General features: G+C 32.7%; 2 protein-coding genes across 3 annotated transcripts in view; one reads left to right on the top strand and one right to left on the bottom strand.

Annotated features, from left to right (window-relative positions):
• Nucleotides 1-1,208: 1,208 nt before the first annotated feature.
• On the bottom strand, nt 1,209-12,713 carry LOC131931785 (peroxisomal acyl-coenzyme A oxidase 3-like). Its single transcript, XM_059288620.1, has 16 exons — nt 12,612-12,713; nt 11,539-11,741; nt 11,083-11,313; nt 10,539-10,613; nt 10,252-10,341; nt 9,694-9,926; nt 9,131-9,227; nt 8,635-8,814; nt 7,638-7,760; nt 6,945-7,065; nt 6,188-6,310; nt 5,480-5,590; nt 4,669-4,823; nt 3,534-3,678; nt 3,131-3,285; nt 1,209-2,692 (listed from the first exon to the last, which is right to left on the bottom strand). Exons 2-16 carry the CDS (start codon nt 11,722-11,724, stop codon nt 2,579-2,581), a joined length of 2,139 nt encoding a protein of 712 aa, XP_059144603.1. The 5' UTR covers nt 11,725-11,741; nt 12,612-12,713; the 3' UTR covers nt 1,209-2,578.
• A 4,345-nt stretch (nt 12,714-17,058) lies between these two features.
• LOC131931783 (DNA repair protein RAD51 homolog 4) overlaps nt 17,059-22,436 on the top strand; it is a 5,656-nt gene continuing 278 nt past the window's right edge. The window contains exons 1-10 of one of the 2 annotated variants that reach the window (XM_059288616.1): nt 17,059-17,163; nt 18,014-18,171; nt 18,619-18,737; nt 19,341-19,422; nt 19,611-19,739; nt 19,860-19,979; nt 20,480-20,570; nt 20,983-21,053; nt 21,708-21,872; nt 22,365-22,436. The exon at nt 22,365-22,436 is cut by the window's right edge and continues 278 nt beyond it. In XM_059288616.1, the coding sequence (XP_059144599.1) occupies nt 18,031-18,171; nt 18,619-18,737; nt 19,341-19,422; nt 19,611-19,739; nt 19,860-19,979; nt 20,480-20,570; nt 20,983-21,053; nt 21,708-21,872; nt 22,365-22,421 (975 nt within the window). In that variant the 5' untranslated portion in view covers nt 17,059-17,163; nt 18,014-18,030 and the 3' untranslated portion in view covers nt 22,422-22,436. Of the gene's footprint in view, nt 17,164-17,353; nt 17,420-18,013; nt 18,172-18,618; nt 18,738-19,340; nt 19,423-19,610; nt 19,740-19,859; nt 19,980-20,479; nt 20,571-20,982; nt 21,054-21,707; nt 21,873-22,364 lie in introns of those variants that run through there. The other variant, XM_059288617.1, reaches the window with a different exon arrangement.

The raw sequence follows: 22,436 nt of genomic DNA, 5'->3' as shown, positions 1-22,436 counted from the left end.
AATGTTAATATTAGAATTTTAACCTTAACTTCGCATTTGGAAAAACTTCCCCCCCCCCCCCCGAAAATTTGCAATTAAATGTCTTTAAAAAAAACAACCTTGTAATTTCAAGGGGTAGTAGATTGAAGTGTGCCATCATTCTAGAGGGGGGGGGGGGAGGGGGATATGGCTTTTAGTAAAGGTGTGTGGGGAGGGGTCAGGTAAAAATAGTAATAAAAATCGTGACACCGTTTATGGATGCCCCCATACATCAAACCACATGTTATTTTAAATCAATTTTTTTTAAAACGTGTGTAACATAATCGAGTGGAGATTTACGGCCTTCATAAATAATATAAAAACTGGGTCTTCGGACTTTTTAAAACTAGGCCATGTAATACGATCTTTCAAACATTTGATGCAGTTGGCTGCATGTTAAAAGTACGTACGCCATCACCTTGCGCCATGTTAAAAGTACGCACAATATCATTTGTATTTTGTATGGGACATAGTTTGTGGAATTTGTGCGGCATGTCACAAATAGATCTGTGTTTGAAATGGTTTTGGGACTGCGATTGGCAGTGTGGTAATTCTCAGGGCAGTTTGATTCTTGAAGACAGGAATTTGGGACTTTGGAAATTTGGGGCTTATGGCGACAGGAGTTTGGGGTATTGGATGACAGGAATTTATGGCAATGGACGACAGGAATTTGGGGCTTTAGATGAAAGGAATTAGGGGCATTTGATGACAACAGTTTGGGGTATTGGACGACAGGAATTAGGGGCAATGGAAGACAGGAATTTAGGGGCTTTGGATGACATGAACTTGAGGCACTGGACGACAGGAATTTGGGGCTTTGGATCTTTAAGCATACGAAGTTTGGGGCATTAAACAACTATTCTATGTGTGCTCTCTGAAAAGTTTCTAGTTTCATCTGCTGATAAGCAAGACCTTCTTAGTTATGTACTCGTTTTTTGGTGTTTAATTCTACTCAAGACCTAACAGGAAAATGACAACAAAAGTTGGTCATTCTTGCAAATACACATTCAACAAGGGCTTGTGTGCAAAACATTACGTAACAGTTACATAATGTATACATAAACCCTTCGATTGATTACTTCATATCAAAATTATGTAACATGTTAATACATTATATTTCTATTTTACACTCATCACAGATCAGAGTCGATTTTTTTAAGGAATTTTTAAAAATGATAGAACAAGTAATAAATGTTTTAAAAAATTCTTTTATTCCAAAAAGTACATTTTTAAATAAAACAAAATTGAAAACACAGTTTTATCAATCATATCACTCATTATGGCACAGTTTAAGTAACTAATTTTAAGAAAGCCAACATGTTTTTTTCACCATTGTACTGATAACCAGTATCTGTTAGGTGTAATATTTCTTTAAAAAATAATTTTCTATAGCTAAAAACCAGAGAACATTATTTCATTGAAGTTTTAATTGAGCACTAAATTTTAACACCTTTGTTTAGTTATGATGAAGAATAACTAATCAAATAACACAGGTATACAAACAATACTTTATGTAGACCATCTATGCCAGCAATGTAGTCTACAGACAACTGACAAGCAGCTATCAGCTGGGGATCTTCTAATTAAATTCATCAATTAAGCACCAACAATTTGAAGGGGGGGGGGGGGGGGGGTAATTAGTTAGATTAAGAGGTTCATTTAATGATATACTAGAAACAAAGTCCCTCAAATGGATATGTTGGCCAATGGAATGTCAACGCAAGCTGCAACCTTGTTGCGAATCTGCAACAATTAACCTTTGCCAACACATATTAATTTTAACTTGTTAAAGTGTAAAAAAAAAATTTCATATACATCAAACTTGTAAAAGTAGCAAAGAAAAATGTCACTATACATTAATTTACACAAGTAATTAGTAACATCGACCAAGCCATTTGTCAATATACATGTATCGGTTGTTTTGTGATCAGCGGTATATAAATAATCTCCATGGTAACCTTACTGTTATTTGATTACTACACCTCCCTGAGTGGTTTACTATTTAATATAATTTGGACAAAATATATCCAAGAAAAACTGGTGGGTTGTAGATTAAGAAAAACTTTGTGAAGTTATTCAAGGCTAAATGATATTTCTAATTATAACAGAAAAAAAACAACTCAGAAGAAATCTTGTGATGCATACAACGTCATTCTTAGTAATAGATCAAACGGATATTAAGAAAAAAGAAAATCCTATTGGCAAGATTAAAAAAAATCATTTTTAAAAATCGTAAAAAAATTGTAAACAAAATCATTGATGCACAATGTCTCTAGCCATACTGTCAAAATATAAATGTAGAAAGCAAATCACATAATTGTAAAAAAATACTTCATTTTCTTTCCGACAAACATATTCCATCATCTTTTATCTATTAATTATTAATGAAAAGAAATGTACTAAGAAAAAAGAAATTTAAAAGTACATATTAGGTTACAAAAAAAAAAGGAAATTTACCGTGATCAAAGTATCTTATATTGCACATTTCTACAGTGTCTTTAAGTTTAAATTTCCTTACAATAAAAGCTGGACCATTCATGCATGTAAGATTATCACAGACTCACAACTTGGCCACTTGCCTTTTGGCAGGGGGATTAATGGCTTCTTGCCAGTAAGTAGGTCTCTCTAGCGCTTTACTCCCTTGAAGCATAGCACCATACAAATTTTTATAAATCTGAAACCAGAATTAAACAACAGATCTTAGGTTACTTAAACTTACATGAATGAGACACCATTTAAGTGGATGTTGTGGTTTTGGAAAAAGTGAGTGTTTTGGTGGATTCATAATTTTCTAGCAGATCCTGTTTAAGAACTATTTTCAGAAGCATTTAGTTTTCTTTGTTTAGTGAAAAATAAAAAAAACAACTTCCAAATTTTAGACCTGCATATATGTGTTTAGCTGTTTATGTAAATAAATACTATCTTTACAAGATTTTAAAAAGTTATTTCTGAGGTTTATTTTAATTTTTAAATTTCTTATAAACCAAATTCGATGTAAATAAAAATAAAGTTTAAAATAGATATTTTAAAATATGAAAATCTAGTGGGGAAAACAAACAGCTATCTGCTTAAAACATGGCGAACGTTAATTCACTGTTAGCTTATAACTGACCTGGCCATCAGAACATCCAATGGGAGAGTCAAGAATAAAGTCGGGTGGAGCGATGGCGTCCACAAGTGAAATGGCATCAGGTTTGAGCTGTTGGCACAGCTGTAATATGGCCTCTCTGATCATCCTCGGTGCCTCTCCACCAGACACATAGCCACCTAATGTTGAGGGAGACAATTAGCTTTATTACTTTACTGTACTTTAAAAATAATGGGTATTATTATGAAATTTATTAGTTTCCTTTTCTTCAGATACTTATGCAATTTTTAAAAGAATAGTATTTTTCTATAATTTAAAAAAAAAGTTAAGTCGTGTGAAAAAAAAAATGACTTGTAAAAAGTAGAAAGGGGGATAACTCTGAACAAAAATTAATTTAACAAACAACAGATAACTTCACTAGTCTAACCTTGATAGAGAGTTGCTATATGTTTCTCTAGGCTCCACAGCCCATATAGAGCACACAATCTCCCTAACACTGGTCTCAGTACAGTGGGTGTTGGCTCGTCATTTTTCTCTGCTAAAATCTTCACAAATCTGTCTAGGACTGCATGCTGTTTTATCACATTAAAACAAAAATGTGTCAAATATTTTGCTAATCAATATATTATTAATTGTACATAACAAAAGCAATTTGGTTGCTTCTATTAAAAATTATCAATTTTAAAATTTAGTGCCTTTTTATTTATATTTTCCCAAAAAAAAATGTTTGACCTCGAAGTAGTTATGAGAAACTGTTGTGCAACAAAGCATCCCTAATTCAATAACCAATTACATAAAGGATAACATAAAGAAAACAAGATAAGGAAACCTATTATTTATTTTGATATTGTATTCTTCTTTATTTCTACATCACCTAAGAACAATAGAATAATGCACATTACATGCTGAAGCTAGTAATCAGAAGCTTACCTCTATGAATGCCAGTGGTAGGCCTGGCTGGGTTATTGTGATATAGAAATATAGTGGTTGACAGCATCAGAAGCTTACCTCTATGAATGCCAGTGGTAGGCCTGGCTGTCTTTGTTTATGTGATATAGAAATATAGTGGTTGACAGCATCAGAAGCTTACCTCTATGAATGCCAGTGGTAGGCCTGGCTGTCTTTGTTTATGTGATATGGAAATATAGTGGTCAACAGCATGAGAAGCTTACCTCTATGAATGCCAGTGGTAGGCCTGGCTGTGTTTATGTGATATGGAAATATAGTGGTCAACAGCATGAGAAGCTTACCTCTATGAATGCCAGTGGTAGGCCTGGCTGTGTTTATGTGATATGGAAATATAGTGGTCAACAGCATGAGAAGCTTACCTCTATGAATGCCAGTGGTAGGCCTGGCTGTGTTTATGTGATATGGAAATATAGTGGTCAACAGCATGAGAAGCTTACCTCTATGAATGCCAGTGGTAGGCCTGGCTGTGTTTATGTGATATGGAAATATAGTGGTCAACAGCATGAGAAGCTTACCTCTATGAATGCCAGTGGTAGGCCTGGCTGTGTTTATGTGATATGGAAATATAGTGGTCAACAGCATGAGAAGCTTACCTCTATGAATGCTAATGCCAGTGACCTGCAGTAGTACGCCTGGCTGTCATTGCGGGCTGTGAATGAATCTTTCCCACTCTGAGTCTGCTCAGTCAGTCGCCTGTTGCTCTCAACCAGGAAGTAGCACACAAGCCATTTGTAGGCATCCAAAGCCACTTCACATGCAAATACACAATTTCAAAATCAATTTTAATTAGTTATTGCTCATTTAGTGAACCAGAACAGTAAAAAAAAATATATTTAACTGCTTCATTTAGTTATTTACCATTAAGTGAAGGTTCCTTATTCAAATTTTAAGGTCATTTTATGGTGTACTTTAGCGTCTATAACTATGGGATACAAACATGGGAAGAACAAGGGCCAAAATCTTTGAGTTTCTTCCCATCCAAATAGTGCTGGGTACTTGTAATAGCTGGGTGGGTTCTTAACTAATTCAGAACCAGTATCTGATCCCTGAATCATCATATATGCTTCACATGGTCACATTCAGCTACATTCTTTTTAAAATTTATGTTAAAGAAATATGCTATCTATACTTGCACTTTTTTTACTTACCGTTTGGGTTAAAGCAATCTGCTACTATCTATACTTGCACTTATTAAACTACATTTTTACTTACCATTTGGGTTAAAGTAATATGCTGCTATCTATACTTACACTTATTTAACTAAATTTTTACATACCATTAGGGTTAAAGCAATCTCCTACTATCTATACTTGCACTTATTAAACTACATTTTTACTTACCATTTGGATTAAAGGAATATGCTGCTATCTATACTTACACTTATTTAACTACATTTTTACTTACCATTTGGGTTAAAGCAATCTCCTACTGTTTTAGCTGAGAATGTAGACTTGAGTCTTTGTGGAAGATTGGATAAAATATCTACAGAGCCAAGCGGACTGTTGATAGCCTCCCCTGATGATATACAACATTTAAAAAAAAAATAGATTAAAATACTTTTAATAAAGAGGTATAACATGACTATTAAGAAAAAAAAGAATAATTTCTCTTAGCTGCTCATAATTTTTTTTTAAATATTTAAAAAAAAAATAATCTGATTAAGATAAGTTATATAATTTATTTGTGAGTTTTATTTAAACTATATTATTCGTGTACCTACTAAATTACCTGTTAGTTTTTTTTTAGCTCTAATCTTCAGTATTACCTGCTAAATTATGTTTTAGCTCTTTTCTTCAGTATTACCTGCTAAATTATCTTTCAGCTCTAATCTTCAGTATTACCTGCTACAATATTTTTTAGATGTAACCTTAATTATTACCTGCTAAATTGTTTTTTTTTAGCTCTAATCTTCAGTATTACCTGCTAAATTATTTTTTAGCTGTAACCTTTAGTATTACCTGCTAAATTATTTTTTTAGCTATAACCTTCAGTATTACCTGCTAAATTATTTTTTAAGCTGTAACCTTTAGTATTACCTGCTAAATTATTTTTTAGCTCTAACCTTTAGTATTACCTGTTAAATTATTTTTTAGCTCTAACCTTTAGTATTACCTGCTAAAGCCTGATCTACAAATGAGAGCAGGTAGTTGCTGGTTTGTTGCAGCAGGACATTGTTGTCCCCCTCATAAGTGTTGTTAGGGTCATGGTCATTGCGAATGTCACCAAGTCGATTTACTGGAATAACAAAATTTAGAGAACTTTATATTTATCAACCTGTTACATGAAAAAAAAACCCAGCATTTGGTGTTAAGCACACAAAATCTCTTCATATGCCGAGGTCACAGAAACAAGAGAACTCTACTTCACTTGCCCCATAGACCATTAGGTTTGAAAGGGAAACTTTACTTACTTTACTTAAACAAAAAAGCCCCAATGATTTATTTCAATTTTTCTTCAAATTTTTTTTGCAATTGAGTAATTTCACAATCTTCAATTTCACAATGTTTAGTTATTTTATCAGTTATTTTTGCTAAATGCAAAAGGACACTCTTTTAATACGGAATATTAAAAAAGCAATTGTAAACTACTTTTGGTAAAAATAAGCTTTTATATAATAACTAAAATAGTAATGATGGATGAACCAACATAATATTTTGTACAGTTTCTAAAAAATAACTCACTATTAAAATTATTGTTAAAAATAACATATTAATATCATTAGTTAATTAAAATTGACATATGAAGTGCAGCAAATGTTTCTATACAGACGTAAGCCCATAAAATCACTAGTTAATATTGTTTTTAAAATGAATGGGTCAGAATAAATGTTCTAATCTAGCAATCAACAGCATGATAAAAACTCTCTCACCTTTGAAATATCCGTGTCCTCCACAAGCCTCCCGGCATTCCTGTATGGCGTCTCTGGCAATCCACCCAGCCAGTGGTTTACTGGCACATGATATCGCATGAATTTCCCTGCCTAGGTCAGCCTACAGAAGAAAAAAAAATTGCTTTTACTGTTTATGGTGATGATTTCATTACTGAGATACAATTCTCACTTCATTTTTATGGGACGGAGTGGTCTAGCGGTAGAGAGCTGGACTGCTAACCCGTAAGACTCGAGTTCGAATTCGGGTTCAAGTCAGTAGACCGTCCCTGAGTCCACCCAACTCTGATGGGTACCTAACTTACGTTAGGGAAAGTAAAGGCGGCTGGGTATAGTGCTGACCACACTATCTCTTCATATGCCGAGGTCACAGAAACAAGTGAACTCTACTTCACTTGCCCCATAGACCGTCAGGTTTGAAAGGGAAACTTTTATGGGACTATTTCCCAGCAAAAATCAGTATAAAAAGAAACTCCCTCCCTTAATTAACAACTGCATTCCATAAATATAATTACTTACTACTTAAATCATTTTTATCATAAGAATCAATTAAATAATTTGTGTTGGAAGGGATCCATTCCAACACTAAAATTAAGAACGAAGAAGAAGATAAGAATCAACAATAAAGATATGACCAAGCTTGAATGAATGTTTCTATTTGAAAAAGCAACAGACCTGTCTTTGACTTGTGTCTCCTACCATACTACCAACACGGAGAGTCACGTAGTCCATGAAAAAGGAGGTTGAAAAATTTTCAAGGGCATAAGTAGCTGCCAGATATGGAAATAGTCGCCATTGCTGTAAAAAAAATATTATTTCTGTTTACAAATAAGTTTAAGGATTTAGAATGATTGAGGCTAGATGTTAGTTATGGTTTTATTGATAACAAATCAGTAGTTTTTCTTCTTAGTAAGTCTTGTGTAATGAAAATAAAATTATCTTACAGTATTAGGTTTGTTATAATAGTTATAAATCAAAAATGTGTATGGTTTTTAGTAAATGGATATGATGTTAAGTTTTAAGTGCTTTTAGCACAATAGATAGCAATAACACTCAATACAATTTTTGAACATCATCTGTTAGTTATTCAATTTTATATAATTAAAGTAGTGCTTTTTTTAAAACCATTCTTTTTTTTTTAAATGTGTTCAGATACAAAAATCTACAATTTTTTAGGACCAAAATGACTGATTGATATTCTAAAAAAGAATAACACTAAAGGAAAAAATTAAATGGCTCTGGTGGTCATGAAACAAGGGCATGAGTAATAAAACCTGAGCTCAAATACTGGTCACGCCAGATCCTGACTAGATATCATAAGACTGACTCCAGCTTCAATAAACATCTGCTATTAGAAAGTCTAGTTGGGAACTTTGCCTGCATATTGCCCACCTCCCAAATCATCTATTCAAATGGTCTACTTTACTTTAAACAGTCAGGTCCCTAAAGGGAAGTTAGTGAGTTAAAAAAAAAAACAACTAATCTTATTCTTATCACTCTTATCAGTCTGTAACAAGTTATATTATTTTTTATCTCATCTTTATCAGTATTGAATTTTTAATGATGTCAGATACATTATCATTATCTATTGGACCAAAAAATGATGCAATATTTTTTTCTCTTTGTAAACAATCTCTCTTCCTACTGTTAGAAAATGGCTTTAAATTTCTACCTGCAGTTGATATTCAATCACCGGAATTTCATCTTTGCCTGGCCCAAACTGGCGCCTGACAGCCGAGTACCTGATGGCTATGGGCATACAGAGCCTGAGGTTGGCCACGCCCATCCCTGTGATCCCCACCCTACCACCAGACAGAGCACCCAGGGAGGCACCAAATCTTTTGTTTGGATCCTGCAGATGCGAGAGTTACAAATTCTAATTAGCAAAGGAGAAAGTTAATAATTAAGAGAAGCCTATACAAGTCATTGAAGCTTAATTATCTCTGATAAAATAATACATAGTTCATTACTATTTAGTAATAAAATTTACATAATTCTTAACATATGCAAGAATGCAAGCACATTCAAATATATCATTGATACAGTTTTGCATTACTGTTTAGTAAATTGATAAAGTAAAATAGTGAAAATTCCATAGTTCAGTTAACACTTTTGGATAATACAAGAGTAAAAATAAAACTTTTTAGTAGTTAAAAAAACTATTTTACCTTGTATGGTGTTACATATTGTCCATCTGGTTTAACATCACCAAATTTATCCAACAAATTATCTCGAGGAATACGGAACTGATTGAATGCAACAAAGCTGTGGATAGAATATTTGCCACTATATCCATCAGTTCCATTAAAGGAGATGGAGTATTAAAAGAATAAGCTAATTAATAAACTGAACTTTGTTGTACAAATATACATGAATTAGCAGTATTTTGAGTGACAACCTTGAATTTTTGCTTTAGATTCAATAAGTTAACACAGTTCTAAAGAAGAAGTATCGGCTAGCCTACTTGAACAAAAAATATCTTCAATACCTGTATGCAAGGTTGTCACTGATAGTATGTGTGGGAATTCAGTTAGAATACAAAATAAGCCTTTTTTTTTAAATGTAAAGATTAAGATAGTAAGATTTGTATCTATTATATTTATATGAGAATATACTCACTTGACTAAATTATGACAACAACAAAAAACAAGAAATCAACAGCTCTACAGAGATTATTTATAAATTAGCCAATGTTTTCGAAGTGTTTACTAAGGCTGACAGTGCTACTCACCCATTGTCCAAGCCATTGAGGCCGATCTTTTCACCCATATCCCCCACCAAGACACCAGGCAGTGCCAACAGAGTCTTGGGGTCACGCAGTGGTGCCACAAAGGTGTGCAGGCCATGACAGACCCCATCCTCTGTGTACAGTTGTGCGTACAGTATACCATGTGTTGCTTGTTTGCCTAAATTTCCCACCCAAATTTTTGTAGCTTCAAAATCTGGTGTGTTGATAACAAATTCCTGTTTAAAGTTTAAAGAAAAATATTGTAACTTTTTTTGTTCAACATAATCTAAACTTGCCTTGGTGTTTAAAAATAAACATGTTACTATGAATGGTTCATCCTATTAACAATACACAAGAAGGAAACTTTTTCATAGAACCTCACACAAAAATGATACAATAGTTACTGTTTTTAACCTTTTACCACTGAGAGAAGTGAAATTTTATCACAATTCTAATCCAAAAAGAAATTTGTATAACGTTAAGCTGTGGTAGGTTTAAAACTTATACCAGCATTATAGGGTTACTAACATTAATGAGGGTCATTTGTTTTTTTCTCCATACCTGAGTCTTTGAGTCATAGGTGGCTGTTGTCCTCATGTTTTTTGTGTTACTGCCATGACTGAGTTCTGTCAGAATGAAGCATCCAAAGTTCTAAGATCCAACACAGTGGAAAAAAATAAATAAATACAGCGCAAACAGGCTTTTTTTTTTAATGCAGGAGTTAAAATTGTAAACAAAACAGTGTACTGATTGATTAAGCTTTTCATGTCAACAGTTGATGATATTAAGCCAAACCTAACCTGATTAGCTTTATTGTCTTAACTCTGAATGAGACAGTCAAAACTAACCTGGTTAGCTTTATTGTTCTCCACAAACTCTGTGTGCCTCTGAGACCCCATGTTGCGTACTGTACCAGCAAACATCTAGGGAAAATAATCAGATTTTCAAAATATTTATTTCTACTCATAGGTAACTCTTCTGTGTTGGGGAATCTACTTGTAGTAACCACCACACTCTCCAGCAGCCTTAGTTTCAAGGGATTCTCATCAGCTGGAGACTAACAAATGCTTGAGTGGTAGGCTACTAACATAAATGTCTCTAGAAAGAATTTCTTAAGTTGAGGCAACTAAAAGGGTACAATTTTTAAGGGGAAAGTAAAGGCACTTGTGTATGATGATAACCACACATACCTTTCATATGGTCAGAGAAACAGAAAATTCTACTTTATCTGCCATAATGAGCATCATATATTAAACAGGTATTTCCAGAAGCTTTTACTAATTATAGTTTATAAGAGATTTTTAAAACATTTAATTTTATAAAAGTTTAACTAGTAAATGTAAAATTTAATATTAAAAACTGTACAATTACTATAATGTTTTTTGTACTTACCTCAATGTTTAAATTTAATTTGGCACTCACAGTCCAATCATACATGCCAAGAGCTTCAGTAAAAGCTTTGTATTTTAAGGGATTAGCAAATAATTCGTCATCTGGCAGAAAATCATAGGCAGAGACATGCTGTGTACGCCTGAAAGTCAGTTCTCTTTGTTTCTCCAATGGCAGTGTTTCGTAACCCTTAGAAAACACTGGGTCATTTTCCAGGGTTTTGAAGATTTTGTACTGAAAAAAAAAACAAAAGAATAAGAAATCTAAAAAGTACATCAATATGAAAATAATATATTGCATGGCATGATTGTATAGAAGCTCATAATAATATATATTTAATAAACGAGTAAAATCTCTAACAAGTTCAATGCAGGCTAAACCTAAAATTTAATTGTATACTACAATATAGGGTTATTTGATGAAATCTAAAATAAGTCTACAATCTTTTGAAAATTTCACCTTGAATCTCAGTATATCTTCCCCTTCCAGGAAAAGAGCCATCTCCTTCCAGTTAAATGAAGCATCTTTTCTGTAAGCATCTAGAGGTCCTGGAGGAAAATCTTTGAGGAATGTTAAGCTTTTGATGACATTTTCTTGCGTTAATGACTCACTGGTTGAGGATGCAGCTTTGTCAGCAGAAGACATTGTACACTGTGTATAGTCTGTTTAAATGTATAAAACAACAATTTACAAGAAAAAACGGATGTTTAAATCTGACACTTATTTAATTATTTAATTAATTAATGTGTACTATTCTATACACAATCATTAAAATCTAGATAGATCTAGGCCTATAGATTTAATTTTAAGTTAATATTAGATTAAATAAATAGGGCGCAAATAAATAGTAGTTATATGCCATTATATGGGCATGGCTATGTTATACCAAGAGTATGAGTCTAACTAACTTAATACTTAAAGTCTAACTACTAACTAGATCTAGGCTCCAGCTAGACTCAATGCTGATTGATTGATAAAAAAAAATATTGATATTTTGACTTTGATACGATAGTATGTAAATTGATATTAAATATTATATAGGCCTAGGCCTATTATTTATACAATATATATTATATATTATATAATATTAGTGATAGTAGTATTATTAAATCAGTAGTGATGATAATTTTTTATTAATTTGAGTCAAACTTTTGAGTTATAGATCTAGATCTGGATTGAATTTGATAGTCTTGGACTTGGTAACATAAAAATAAGCTGTAGGCCCCCTAAGAGTGTTTTTTTTATTTTATTTAAGAGTTAACAGTAAGTTAATAGTAATGATTAGCCTACAGTGTACTCAGCGGCCTACAGCCTTTAGGAATTAAAATTAAGGGAGACTAGACTAGAACTTGAGACTAGACTAAACTCTAAACTCTAAACTAGTAAACTAGAGAGTAGAATCTTGTAGGAAAATTAAAATCTAGCTTCTTAAAATCTAGCTACTAGTCTAGATCTAGAATATGAATATTATTCAGTACTTTTATTAGTTTTGATAAATAATAGAAACTAATGAAACCCGACTTAAAACTAACCAACGCAAGTGATTAATGCAAAAGCAACATCCACTGTAAATAATCTGTTGTTTCCCAAAGACTGCAAAGAGCAAAGTCCCCTTTGACTCTCTCCCTGCAATGTTTAACTTATCTAGAATCTATATGATAGTAGCCTCCCCTTGTTACACTTATATATTATCTAAGCCTAAAAATAAGATTATTTTAAAATTATTCAATATTATTATTTTTCATTTTTTGTAGCTATAGCATAAATTAACGTTTACTCATATGACGCTTTAAATTCCTAAGAATTTAACTTATTAAATAATCTACGTTTTTGAATGGTGTGCGTTTGTGTGTTGGGAGGGGGGGGGGGGGGCAGGAGAGGCCTGGAAGAAACTCTGTCCCCCACTAGATCATCTCTATAATAGAAAAATACCAGATTCTGTACAATTAGTACCTATCCATGCAGCAAGTACAGCACGTCATCAATTTTTCATCATTTTCCCTAGGAAGTACAAAAGGTAACATCCTTTACACCCTGCCCCACCCCCACCTTTCGTTACTGTGCGCTAGCCTGTATTATTATTAATTATTATTATTAAAATGTGTAATAGTAATATCTTTTGATTTAAAAAAAAAAACATTAGGCTATAATGCTATGTATGACAGGATGAAAATATTTAATGTTATTCAGTTGCTGTAACCTTTAATGTACTATAATTTCATTAGGCCTACAGTTATAATATAGGCCTAAGGTAGGAAATGCCCCCCCCCCCCCCCCCAACCAATTCACATCAGAATATTCTCCCGTCACTCCTGCTAGAGTTTGGGCCTACATCGTTCCACAGTTCTCGGACCTGATAGAGTATGGGCAGCCAGCTAGTTCTTCATCCTAGAAACTACAGCTCTCCTGAGTTCTCCGACAGTAGCCGTTCTGTTCAGCTTGTTCCATTTGTTATAATCTTGTGACCTCCCCCCCCCCCCCCCCCCCCGCTTAAAATTTGTCACAGATTTCCATTTTTGCTTTTTGAATTATTAAAAAAAATATCGCCTCAGTTATTTCCCCTTTGACTGGTGATATAAAAAAAACATCATAAAAACCTTAAAATAATGACAAGCTTTTATAATATTTCCATTGAAGTCAGAGATTTCACGAGTGACCAACTTTTAGACCCAACTTAAGTGCTCTAATGAAAGTTATTTTGTTTTCTTATTTTTGTTCCTGGTCATTACAATTAGTTTTTTTTTTTTTAAACATACTTGTTACTATGCTTGACTGAGGGTTAAAATACAGAAATGTAAAGATGTCTAGTTGGTTTGTACATATCTAAAACTATACTAGAAACCTGTTCACCCAGTAAAGTTCCCCTTTCATAATGATCCATACAACAGTTCATATTTACTTGATCTCTGTATATGAATGAAGGTATGGTGTGTTCAGCACAATGTCCAGCTGCCTTTACTTTCCCTAGCCTATGTCAGGTGCCCATAAGAGTTTGGTGGACTCTGGGTTCCAGGTTTGTAATTCACAGCGCTACCACACCATATCTCATTCAATTACCTACGGTTAATGGACAGAACTTTGTGAGGTTATCGGAGATCTGACTTTTTAGTGACATGAGTGGGATAGTTGTATAAAAATTGACTAAAATAGTAAAGACGTCACTACTCACGTCATAGTAGGGCTAAGTGATAGTGAGTGATGCCCCCTTAATACAGGTTTCATGATTCTTTTCCCCCTAGTGGAGTGAATTATAATTTTACTTCTGAAAATTTTTGGCCTTAGTGCATGTTTTGTGCCTATTTCAATAATTATAATGTACTAAATCTAAAATCTTCAATGCTTTGATATTTGAGCCACACTAACTTTGTTGGCCTACAGGTGTTAACAAACACAAGAAAATAATACAAAATAGCAGATGACCACTGTCTGCAAAGTGTTGAGGTCAGCACCCAAGCTTGAAGGACAACCTTGAGCCAAACCAGCAATAATGAGTACCCTAAGTCATGTAGGTTAAAGAAGCAGGGCATAGTGCTCACCACACAACCTGTTCATATTCACGAAAGTTTTTTTTTATTTAACTAACTATATTGTATCTACAGAGTATATTACCAAGAAGGTAATTTGGTGTAACTTAAAAAGTCCCTACCACATACTACCAATGTAGTAAAAAGTGATAATAGTTAGAGCAAAACCTACATATGCAATATCAAACTTGCAGATCCCACCACAAACATAATGCTTCAAAAAACAAACAGGCCCTAGATAAGAAAAATAAAAACACAAACTAAGTATGATCATGGAAAATATCTCATTACTTTATTTATGCAATCACCAGCCATTTCTGCAAACAAACTAATTTTGATTGCAGGATAACTAAACACAGAACTGAGTTATTAGCTGTGCAATTTTAGAAATTGAGATAAAAATCCATGATAATTTTTAAAAGAATTAATTTAAAACTATTCATCTTCTTCACCACTTTGATTCATTGCTTGGCTTATACATCTCTCATGCTACTAACAATACAGAATACAAATATTTATGCAGCCATGGTAAAACAGAGTGTCATCATTCTTCCTCAGCAGGTTCTTTCTTTATGTCTTCATACAACTTCTGAAAAACAAACCAAAATCAGTTGCTTTAGTTTTGGTTGAATTCAACAATCTACAGTTTTGCACAAAGACGATGTAATAGCAATTAACCAAAAGAAAAGACACAATATTTCTTATACATGTCTAGATAAAACACAGCAACAAGTTTATATGGACATTTTCCCCTTAGAACATATTATATACTTACTTGTTGCTTTGTTTTCTCTAGACAAGTGTAGTATAGTATACGTCATAAGAGTGAATGTGGTTAATGTAGGGTATTGTTCATTTTTATATTATACTGGTAGAAGAAAGATATACATTTCTGTAGCCAGAAAAATCTCAGCACTTTCACATTTTTTCAGGGTCTACAAATATGTATTTTCTACTATCTTGCATAATAAACAGGATTGTTTTTCTGATTATATAAAATAAAGAACAAATAAATGTATAGTCCAAGGTACTATTTTTTAAGAGAAAGAATAAAATTTGAATTTTTGTTCAGTAAAAGAATGTCCTTCACTCAAGGTAAATGATAGCAACATTGGCTTGCTGTTACTAAAATAGATTTAGTAATGCATTTTTTTTTCTTGATACTGTTGGGAAGGGTCCATATTATAATTTTTTTTCTCTTGATGTCCACTCTTTTTTTTTGTGTACAAGTACAATTATTGAGTGGTGAAAAAAATTAGCTGGCTGTTTAGCTTTAATTAAATAGGCTTAACTATTCTACTTCGAAAAATCCATAATTGTCAATGATTAAAAATTAAAACAACACAAGCATAGTATTTTTTAGTTATTAGGTCAAGTTATTACCCATAAGTTTGCATAGATCTAAGTGGCATAAGAAATAATTCATTATTATAAATTAATGATTATAATTAATTAATTATCAACCAGCTTCAGTAAGATCAGCAAGAATTTAATCACAGTGATGATCTCCACTCCACTTTTTTTTAGCCAAAATCAAAACCATGCAATCTACAACTTTTAAAGTTGTGGTTTAAAAAATTACGCATCTTCCACCATCCGTTGAGGTAAGTAAGTTCCACAACATTGTAAAAACCACACATACGCCTACATCATACAATTCATAATTTTGGTAAAACTCCATTTTAGCGTATTTTATTCGCCGCTTCACCTCCAGTTGAGTGTATTTTATTATAAACACAACCGAAACACACAAATTTGGAATATTGAAAGAATGCTAACTACTAGTAAACTAGGCCTATAAATAAACTTTTATGAACTCACGATGACCCCAAAACTGAGAATAGCTATTGCCCAAGCTACACTATGATGACATATGCTGATAATTAAAGTCAATGTGAACTCACAGTGAACCCTCGACGTGTAGGGATTTTTCTCCCGCTGACGATCACACTATTAATATTAAAGAATTAAAGTTAATTATTGGAACTGTCCTATGCTTTTTTTTTTACCTTTTCTAATTAAAACTCACATTCATTTAAAAAATAAATAGAATCTAGATCTAGCTCTAATCCTAGTGTTTTCCTAACGTTTTTGTGTGTTTCGGTTGTGTTTATAAAAATACTTTAAAAATACGCTCAACTGGAGGTGAACGTGAAGCGGAATAAAATAGTAAAATACGCTAAAATGGAGTTTTACTCATATAATTTTATATTTACCCCTCTGTTTGCTCTCCTAAAGTAGTTATCTGTTACTGTATTGAAAATTCTCTCAAATGGATATGCTAGCACTACAACAGTTATAACGAACGTTGATGTTCGTTTAAAAACTGTTTGATAAAGTTGATTTGCCAAGGACGACATTGTGGTACGTTGTGTCTTTTCAGGTCAAATACAGCTCTGTCGTTAGGAGTTACTGTTCTTGCTTGAAGTATTGTAAATATAGGATCTCGAAATAACGAAATTCAATTTCCATCGTTTTATTTTTTTCCCCTGCCTAGTGTAGTATAGTATAGGGCTAGATCTAGATAATGTAGCTAGACTTAGACTAGAAAGTAAACTAAGTAAGACAAGTAGATCTAGATTTAGTAAAAAACTAGATTATATACTCTCTCCGAGTCTCACTAGATCTTCTAGATTCATAGATTACTATTTATTATTTAATATAATAATGTGACGAGAGGGGTCAATCAACGACGATTTTTAAATAAAACGATTTACCCCCCCCCCCACCCCCCCCCCCCCCACACACATAGTGAATAGTCAGACCTCATTCAAAATGACGACACATCTCCCCCACTGAGAACAATGGAAATATTTGTAATTTATAACAAATATTATTAGGCCTAACTAGATGTTTTTCTATAAGTAACTAATATTAGCCTATAATTATAATAAGATATTTAACTGAGCACGTCAATGCTGAGTTAGGGCTACGGCTACATACTGTAGGCCTACATACTACATTTTTATTGCAATTTATAGGGTAAAAAAAAACCCATATGAAATCTGAAATATTTAATAACAGCTAGAAATCTAGAACTAAAATTATTTTCAAAAATTTAAATAGAGATCTATTTGTAAAAAGAAAAGAAAAAATGTGAGAAGTCACGTTTTCTGAATTTCTTCCCCACATTACAGTTTACACACACAAAATCTGAAAAAATCTCCCCCCCCCCCCCCCCATGAGTATGAGTGTGACATTGTTTTAGATTTCTAGATATTAATAAACCATCAGTAAAAAATATAAAATATTATAAATGATAAATGTAATATCAAAATACAAAAGCTATAATAGACTGTGAACTTAATAGACTACATTCAACTACATTGTTAGTAATGTTAGGGCCTATAAGTGAAACCAAACAATTTATTACTTAAAAACAAGTACTTTAACACAATTTTTTTTTCTAGGCAAAATCTCTGTTTTAATGGCATTGAGAGTTGGATTATGTACATCACTAAACCAGGAAAATTTAGGCAAGCTTAAAGCTGGTGGCATCAGAACAGTCACAGATTTCATAACCAGAGACCCTGATGCTATCTCAAAAGATCTTCACATACCTTATAAGGTACATACATATATATTATATATTCTTACTATTTTTTTTACTCTTGCTAGTAAAGAATGATACTACTTAAGGTAGTCTGCACTAGTTATAACATTGCAGTAGCTATACAGAACTATAAATTATTGTAAGCCCTAGACATAGAAAGAAGCGAAACAAATCCAAGATGTTGATATGCCTTTCAGTGTGGTGATGTGGTAAATTAACTTGCTATTTTTAGTTGTAGGCATATATTGAACACTAAAAATTGGTTTGTGAAAAATTGTAATTGATTTGTCCTATTTGCTTAGTTATTAAGTATTAAGGACCAAGTTGGCTAGAATATTTGTTTGTTATGGAATTTGTTCTACATATTGTGGCATTCTTTGAAAAGGGTAGCAATAAATACACTCAATAAAATTTGAAACATCATATTTATATGCATATATATTATCTTCAATCAAACTGCAGGATGTATGTTCCATTCGTCGAGTATTAATTTCTGAGAACTCAGCTTATCCTGTTTCTGCTGTGACTTTGTATAAGGATGCATTGCCTATGTTGACGATGTTATCTACAGGATGTAACAGGTGAATATTTAAAAAGAATTAACTATAAATTGTATATGTATGCAACTTGTTCATTATAAGTAAGTCACACATTTCAATTCAGGAAAAGTAATAATGGTGCCTGCAATGAAACAGATTTTAAAAAAAAGTTAACAAACTGAAAATGAAAATATAATTAGAACTACTATTTTAATTATTTTAATTAAACTGCTTTTTCAGCAAATACACGAAGATTTTGAGTAAAAAACTACATAAGAAAAAAAAAGAGTTTTTAATATTTTCATGAATGTTTATAAAAATTATGTGGAACAGCTTGATCTGGGGAAGAATGCGCACTTTCTAACACAAAAGTCATGATTTTGTCCCAGACTCATCACTGTAGCCTTTTTATCCCAAACCAAGCAGCTACCATATACAAATCAGGTGGTGCAATGCACAGGGGTCAAAGACTTAGTAAAACGCTGGTAGAAACCCATGGGTTTAGTGACTGGGAACATGGGTGGGAGAAATGTTTGATTCTTCATCCTGTCTGCATGGCATAAGAACATCAATCAAGCTGGTTAAGAGAGAAAGAAATAGAGTATTAAGTTATTTAAAATAAAGAGAACTCTTTTTTCTCTCAAGGCTTGATGAGTTGTTGGACGGTGGACTCTTCACAGCAGAAGTTACAGAAATAGCTGGGTTTACAGCTGCTGGAAAAACAAGAGTAAGCAATGTTCTTGAAAACACGATAAAAGTATAATTTTAAAATATTTTTTTTAAAAGTGTGATCTTTCATTTTAAGAAAATATTAGTTTCTGATGTATTTTAATTTTAAAAACTATAACAATTTTTTAAATATTGAAATAGTTAAATTTGTTCAAGACTTCTGTTATTGTTTTTTTGTGTTTTCAGATTTGCTTATGGTGTGCAGCAACCACAGTAATGACAGAGAAATACACCGTTGTTTATATAGATACCTGCTCATCATTTAGCATTGAATGTGTCCTAGACGTTCTTTCACAGAGTGCAGATTTTAATCAAGTTTAGTATTGGAATTTATTTTTTTTAAACTCGTTCTTTATTTAAACACATGTTTTTGTGTGCTTTTGTTTAATTTTACGAAATTTCTAGTTTTAAACTGGGCTGATTGATGTATTTTAGGCTGAGTTATCCCAAGAGCTGTTGGAAGAGAAGTTGCAGCGGATCAAACTTGTACAGGCGTTCAATGTCTTTGACTTGTTTTCTGTTTTGGAAAGCATTCGGGAAGACTTAACAAAACCGGTGAGTATGCTGGGAAACAGTCATGAGCATAACTATGGGGTTTAAAAATTTTTTAATTTCTTTTGAACAGGGGAGGGGAGTTAAAAAGCAGATCTTTGTTTTTATTGAACAGAACTGTTGGGTTTAAATTTTATATGAAATGTTGACTTTTCATGAACAAGAGAAATGGGATTTAATAATGAATTTCTGACTTGTCATGAACAGGGTTGGGTTGTTCAAAATTGTTAGAAATTATGGTTTGATTTTCTTAAACTCTATTCTTATTTAAGTGTATTAATTAAACAAATGCCCAGACTGTCTTCCGAAAGAACCAAAACATGATGGTGCATTATTCATTAAATCTTGATGTTAAATGAAATATTTTTTGTGTAGTGAACTCAGTAAAAACTAGTAAGCTTATTAGCAGACAGTAATTTTCACTTGTAGCCATTCTTAAGTTTATTTGTATGAGAGTGATCTAACACTAATTAAAATATAAAATGGCACATTATTGATTTCAGACTCCCATGGAGTATGGCAATGTAAAACTTGTGATAATAGACAACCTGGCATCCCCCATTAATCCAATCATTGGTGGCCAGATTGCACATAGTAAGTATTTTGACTTTAGTATTTCTTTGGATGGCCAGAGATTAAATATATAAAAAGTGTTATTATATTTTGGCTCACCTTATTAAGCAGAGTCTGTTTTGATTTATTTTTATTTTTGGGAATCCTGATTGCTAATAGTGTTTTGAGTTTACTATATTTTGTGTAGCTAAATTGCACATAGTAAGTGTATTGCATTTGTGCTTTTTATTATTAAACAATATTATGATTTGATTTTATTTTGGTGGCCATATTGCAGTACATATATGGTTCTGATAATAGATAGTATTTTAGTTTTTGGCCTCAGTACATTTCTCATATATGAAAACAATAGTTCTATTAAGATGTCATCAGCTATTCCAATTACAATGATATGTAGATCATTGTTGATGTGTATTTTTTTTTTGGTCTGTAGGTCAAGGTATAATCTCACAGCTGGGATTAAGTCTAAAACAGCTGGCCCACAAATCTTCCTTAGCTGTATTGGTAAGAATTTTTTGTCTCTAGGCCAATGTATAATCTCACCTGTGTATCTTTGATACAGGAAGGCAAGGGACCTACCTGAAATCAAAGAAATATTTTTTTGCCGGCAACAGGGCATGCTTAAGTAGCCACAACCTACTGAAAAGCAAGAGTATAAAGAATGTGCACAAAGCAAATATATTAAACAGTAATAAGATAAAAGATAATGTAGGCCATTGAAACCAAGATGCTAACAAAAACCCCCAAAAAAACCTATTGAATGGGCTGTAGCATCACAGGGATGGATGGATGAGCTCAAGCATATCATAGAAGCTGAAGTCCAAAACTAGTTATATACATATATATATACATATATATATATACATATATATATATACATATATATACACATATATATACACATATATACACATATATATACACATATATATACACATATATATACACATATATATACACATATATATACACATATATATATACACATATATATACATATATATACATATATATACATATATATACATATATAATTTATATATACATATATATATTACATTACTTAAATAGTTTGTAGATATTTCACTCCTCCATTATTTTGCTAAAAATGTTGTTGCTGCATCTTTACATTTTGCAAATGAACTATTTGAACTAAAGGTTACAAACAATTTGACAACTTCTATGAATGGTGACAAGAGTAAGCCAGCCCTGGGCAAGTCTTGGTCCCATGTCCCACACACGAGGCTCATCATTCAGAAATGTAAACATGTGTCTTCACACAGCAGCTTGCGTGAGGTGTGTCTGGTGAAGAGTGGCAGACAAGTAAGTTTTTTAAAGCTTTTTTTCCCTTGTGTGCTGTTTGCATAGAGTTCCACATCTATCACATTGCTTTTTATCACTAAAATAACTTACCATTGACAATAAGTATGAAGATAACATTGAAATTTGTTGTGCTTCATCATCATCATCATTCCTTTGTGGCCCCTGGGGAGCAAAGGGCTGCAACCACACATCTCCAGTGGACTCGGTTTTGGGCTGCTCCCCTAATCTGTGCCCATGTGAGCCCAGCTGTTTTCGCCTTTTCTTCAACCGTTCTTCTCCATGTCTTCCTTGGCCGGCCCATTGTTGTGCTTAGAGCCTTATAATTATAAACCACTATTGCCTTATAGTATCATATTGAACAGTCCAAACGCATGAAACTCAGGGTAAATTGTTTTAAAATAATGACTGCAGTAAGCACAGAGTACTTTAAAAATATTTTCTATGTTGCAGTGAGTTGTATGTGCAATTTTTTATTTTTCTTTAAATCTGCAGCAGACGCCAGCAACTACTACCATATCATTAGACAGACGCCAACAGGACCCAGGCTAGGCAGAAGATAAACAT

The sequence above is a fragment of the Physella acuta genome, unplaced genomic scaffold (assembly GCF_028476545.2).
Source record: "Physella acuta isolate Inbredline_101_S28 unplaced genomic scaffold, ASM2847654v3 ptg002031l, whole genome shotgun sequence".
Taxonomy (NCBI): domain Eukaryota; kingdom Metazoa; phylum Mollusca; class Gastropoda; family Physidae; genus Physella; species Physella acuta.
The sequence above is the reverse complement of the archived record's forward strand: the minus strand, read 5'-3'. Positions and strand labels throughout refer to the sequence as shown.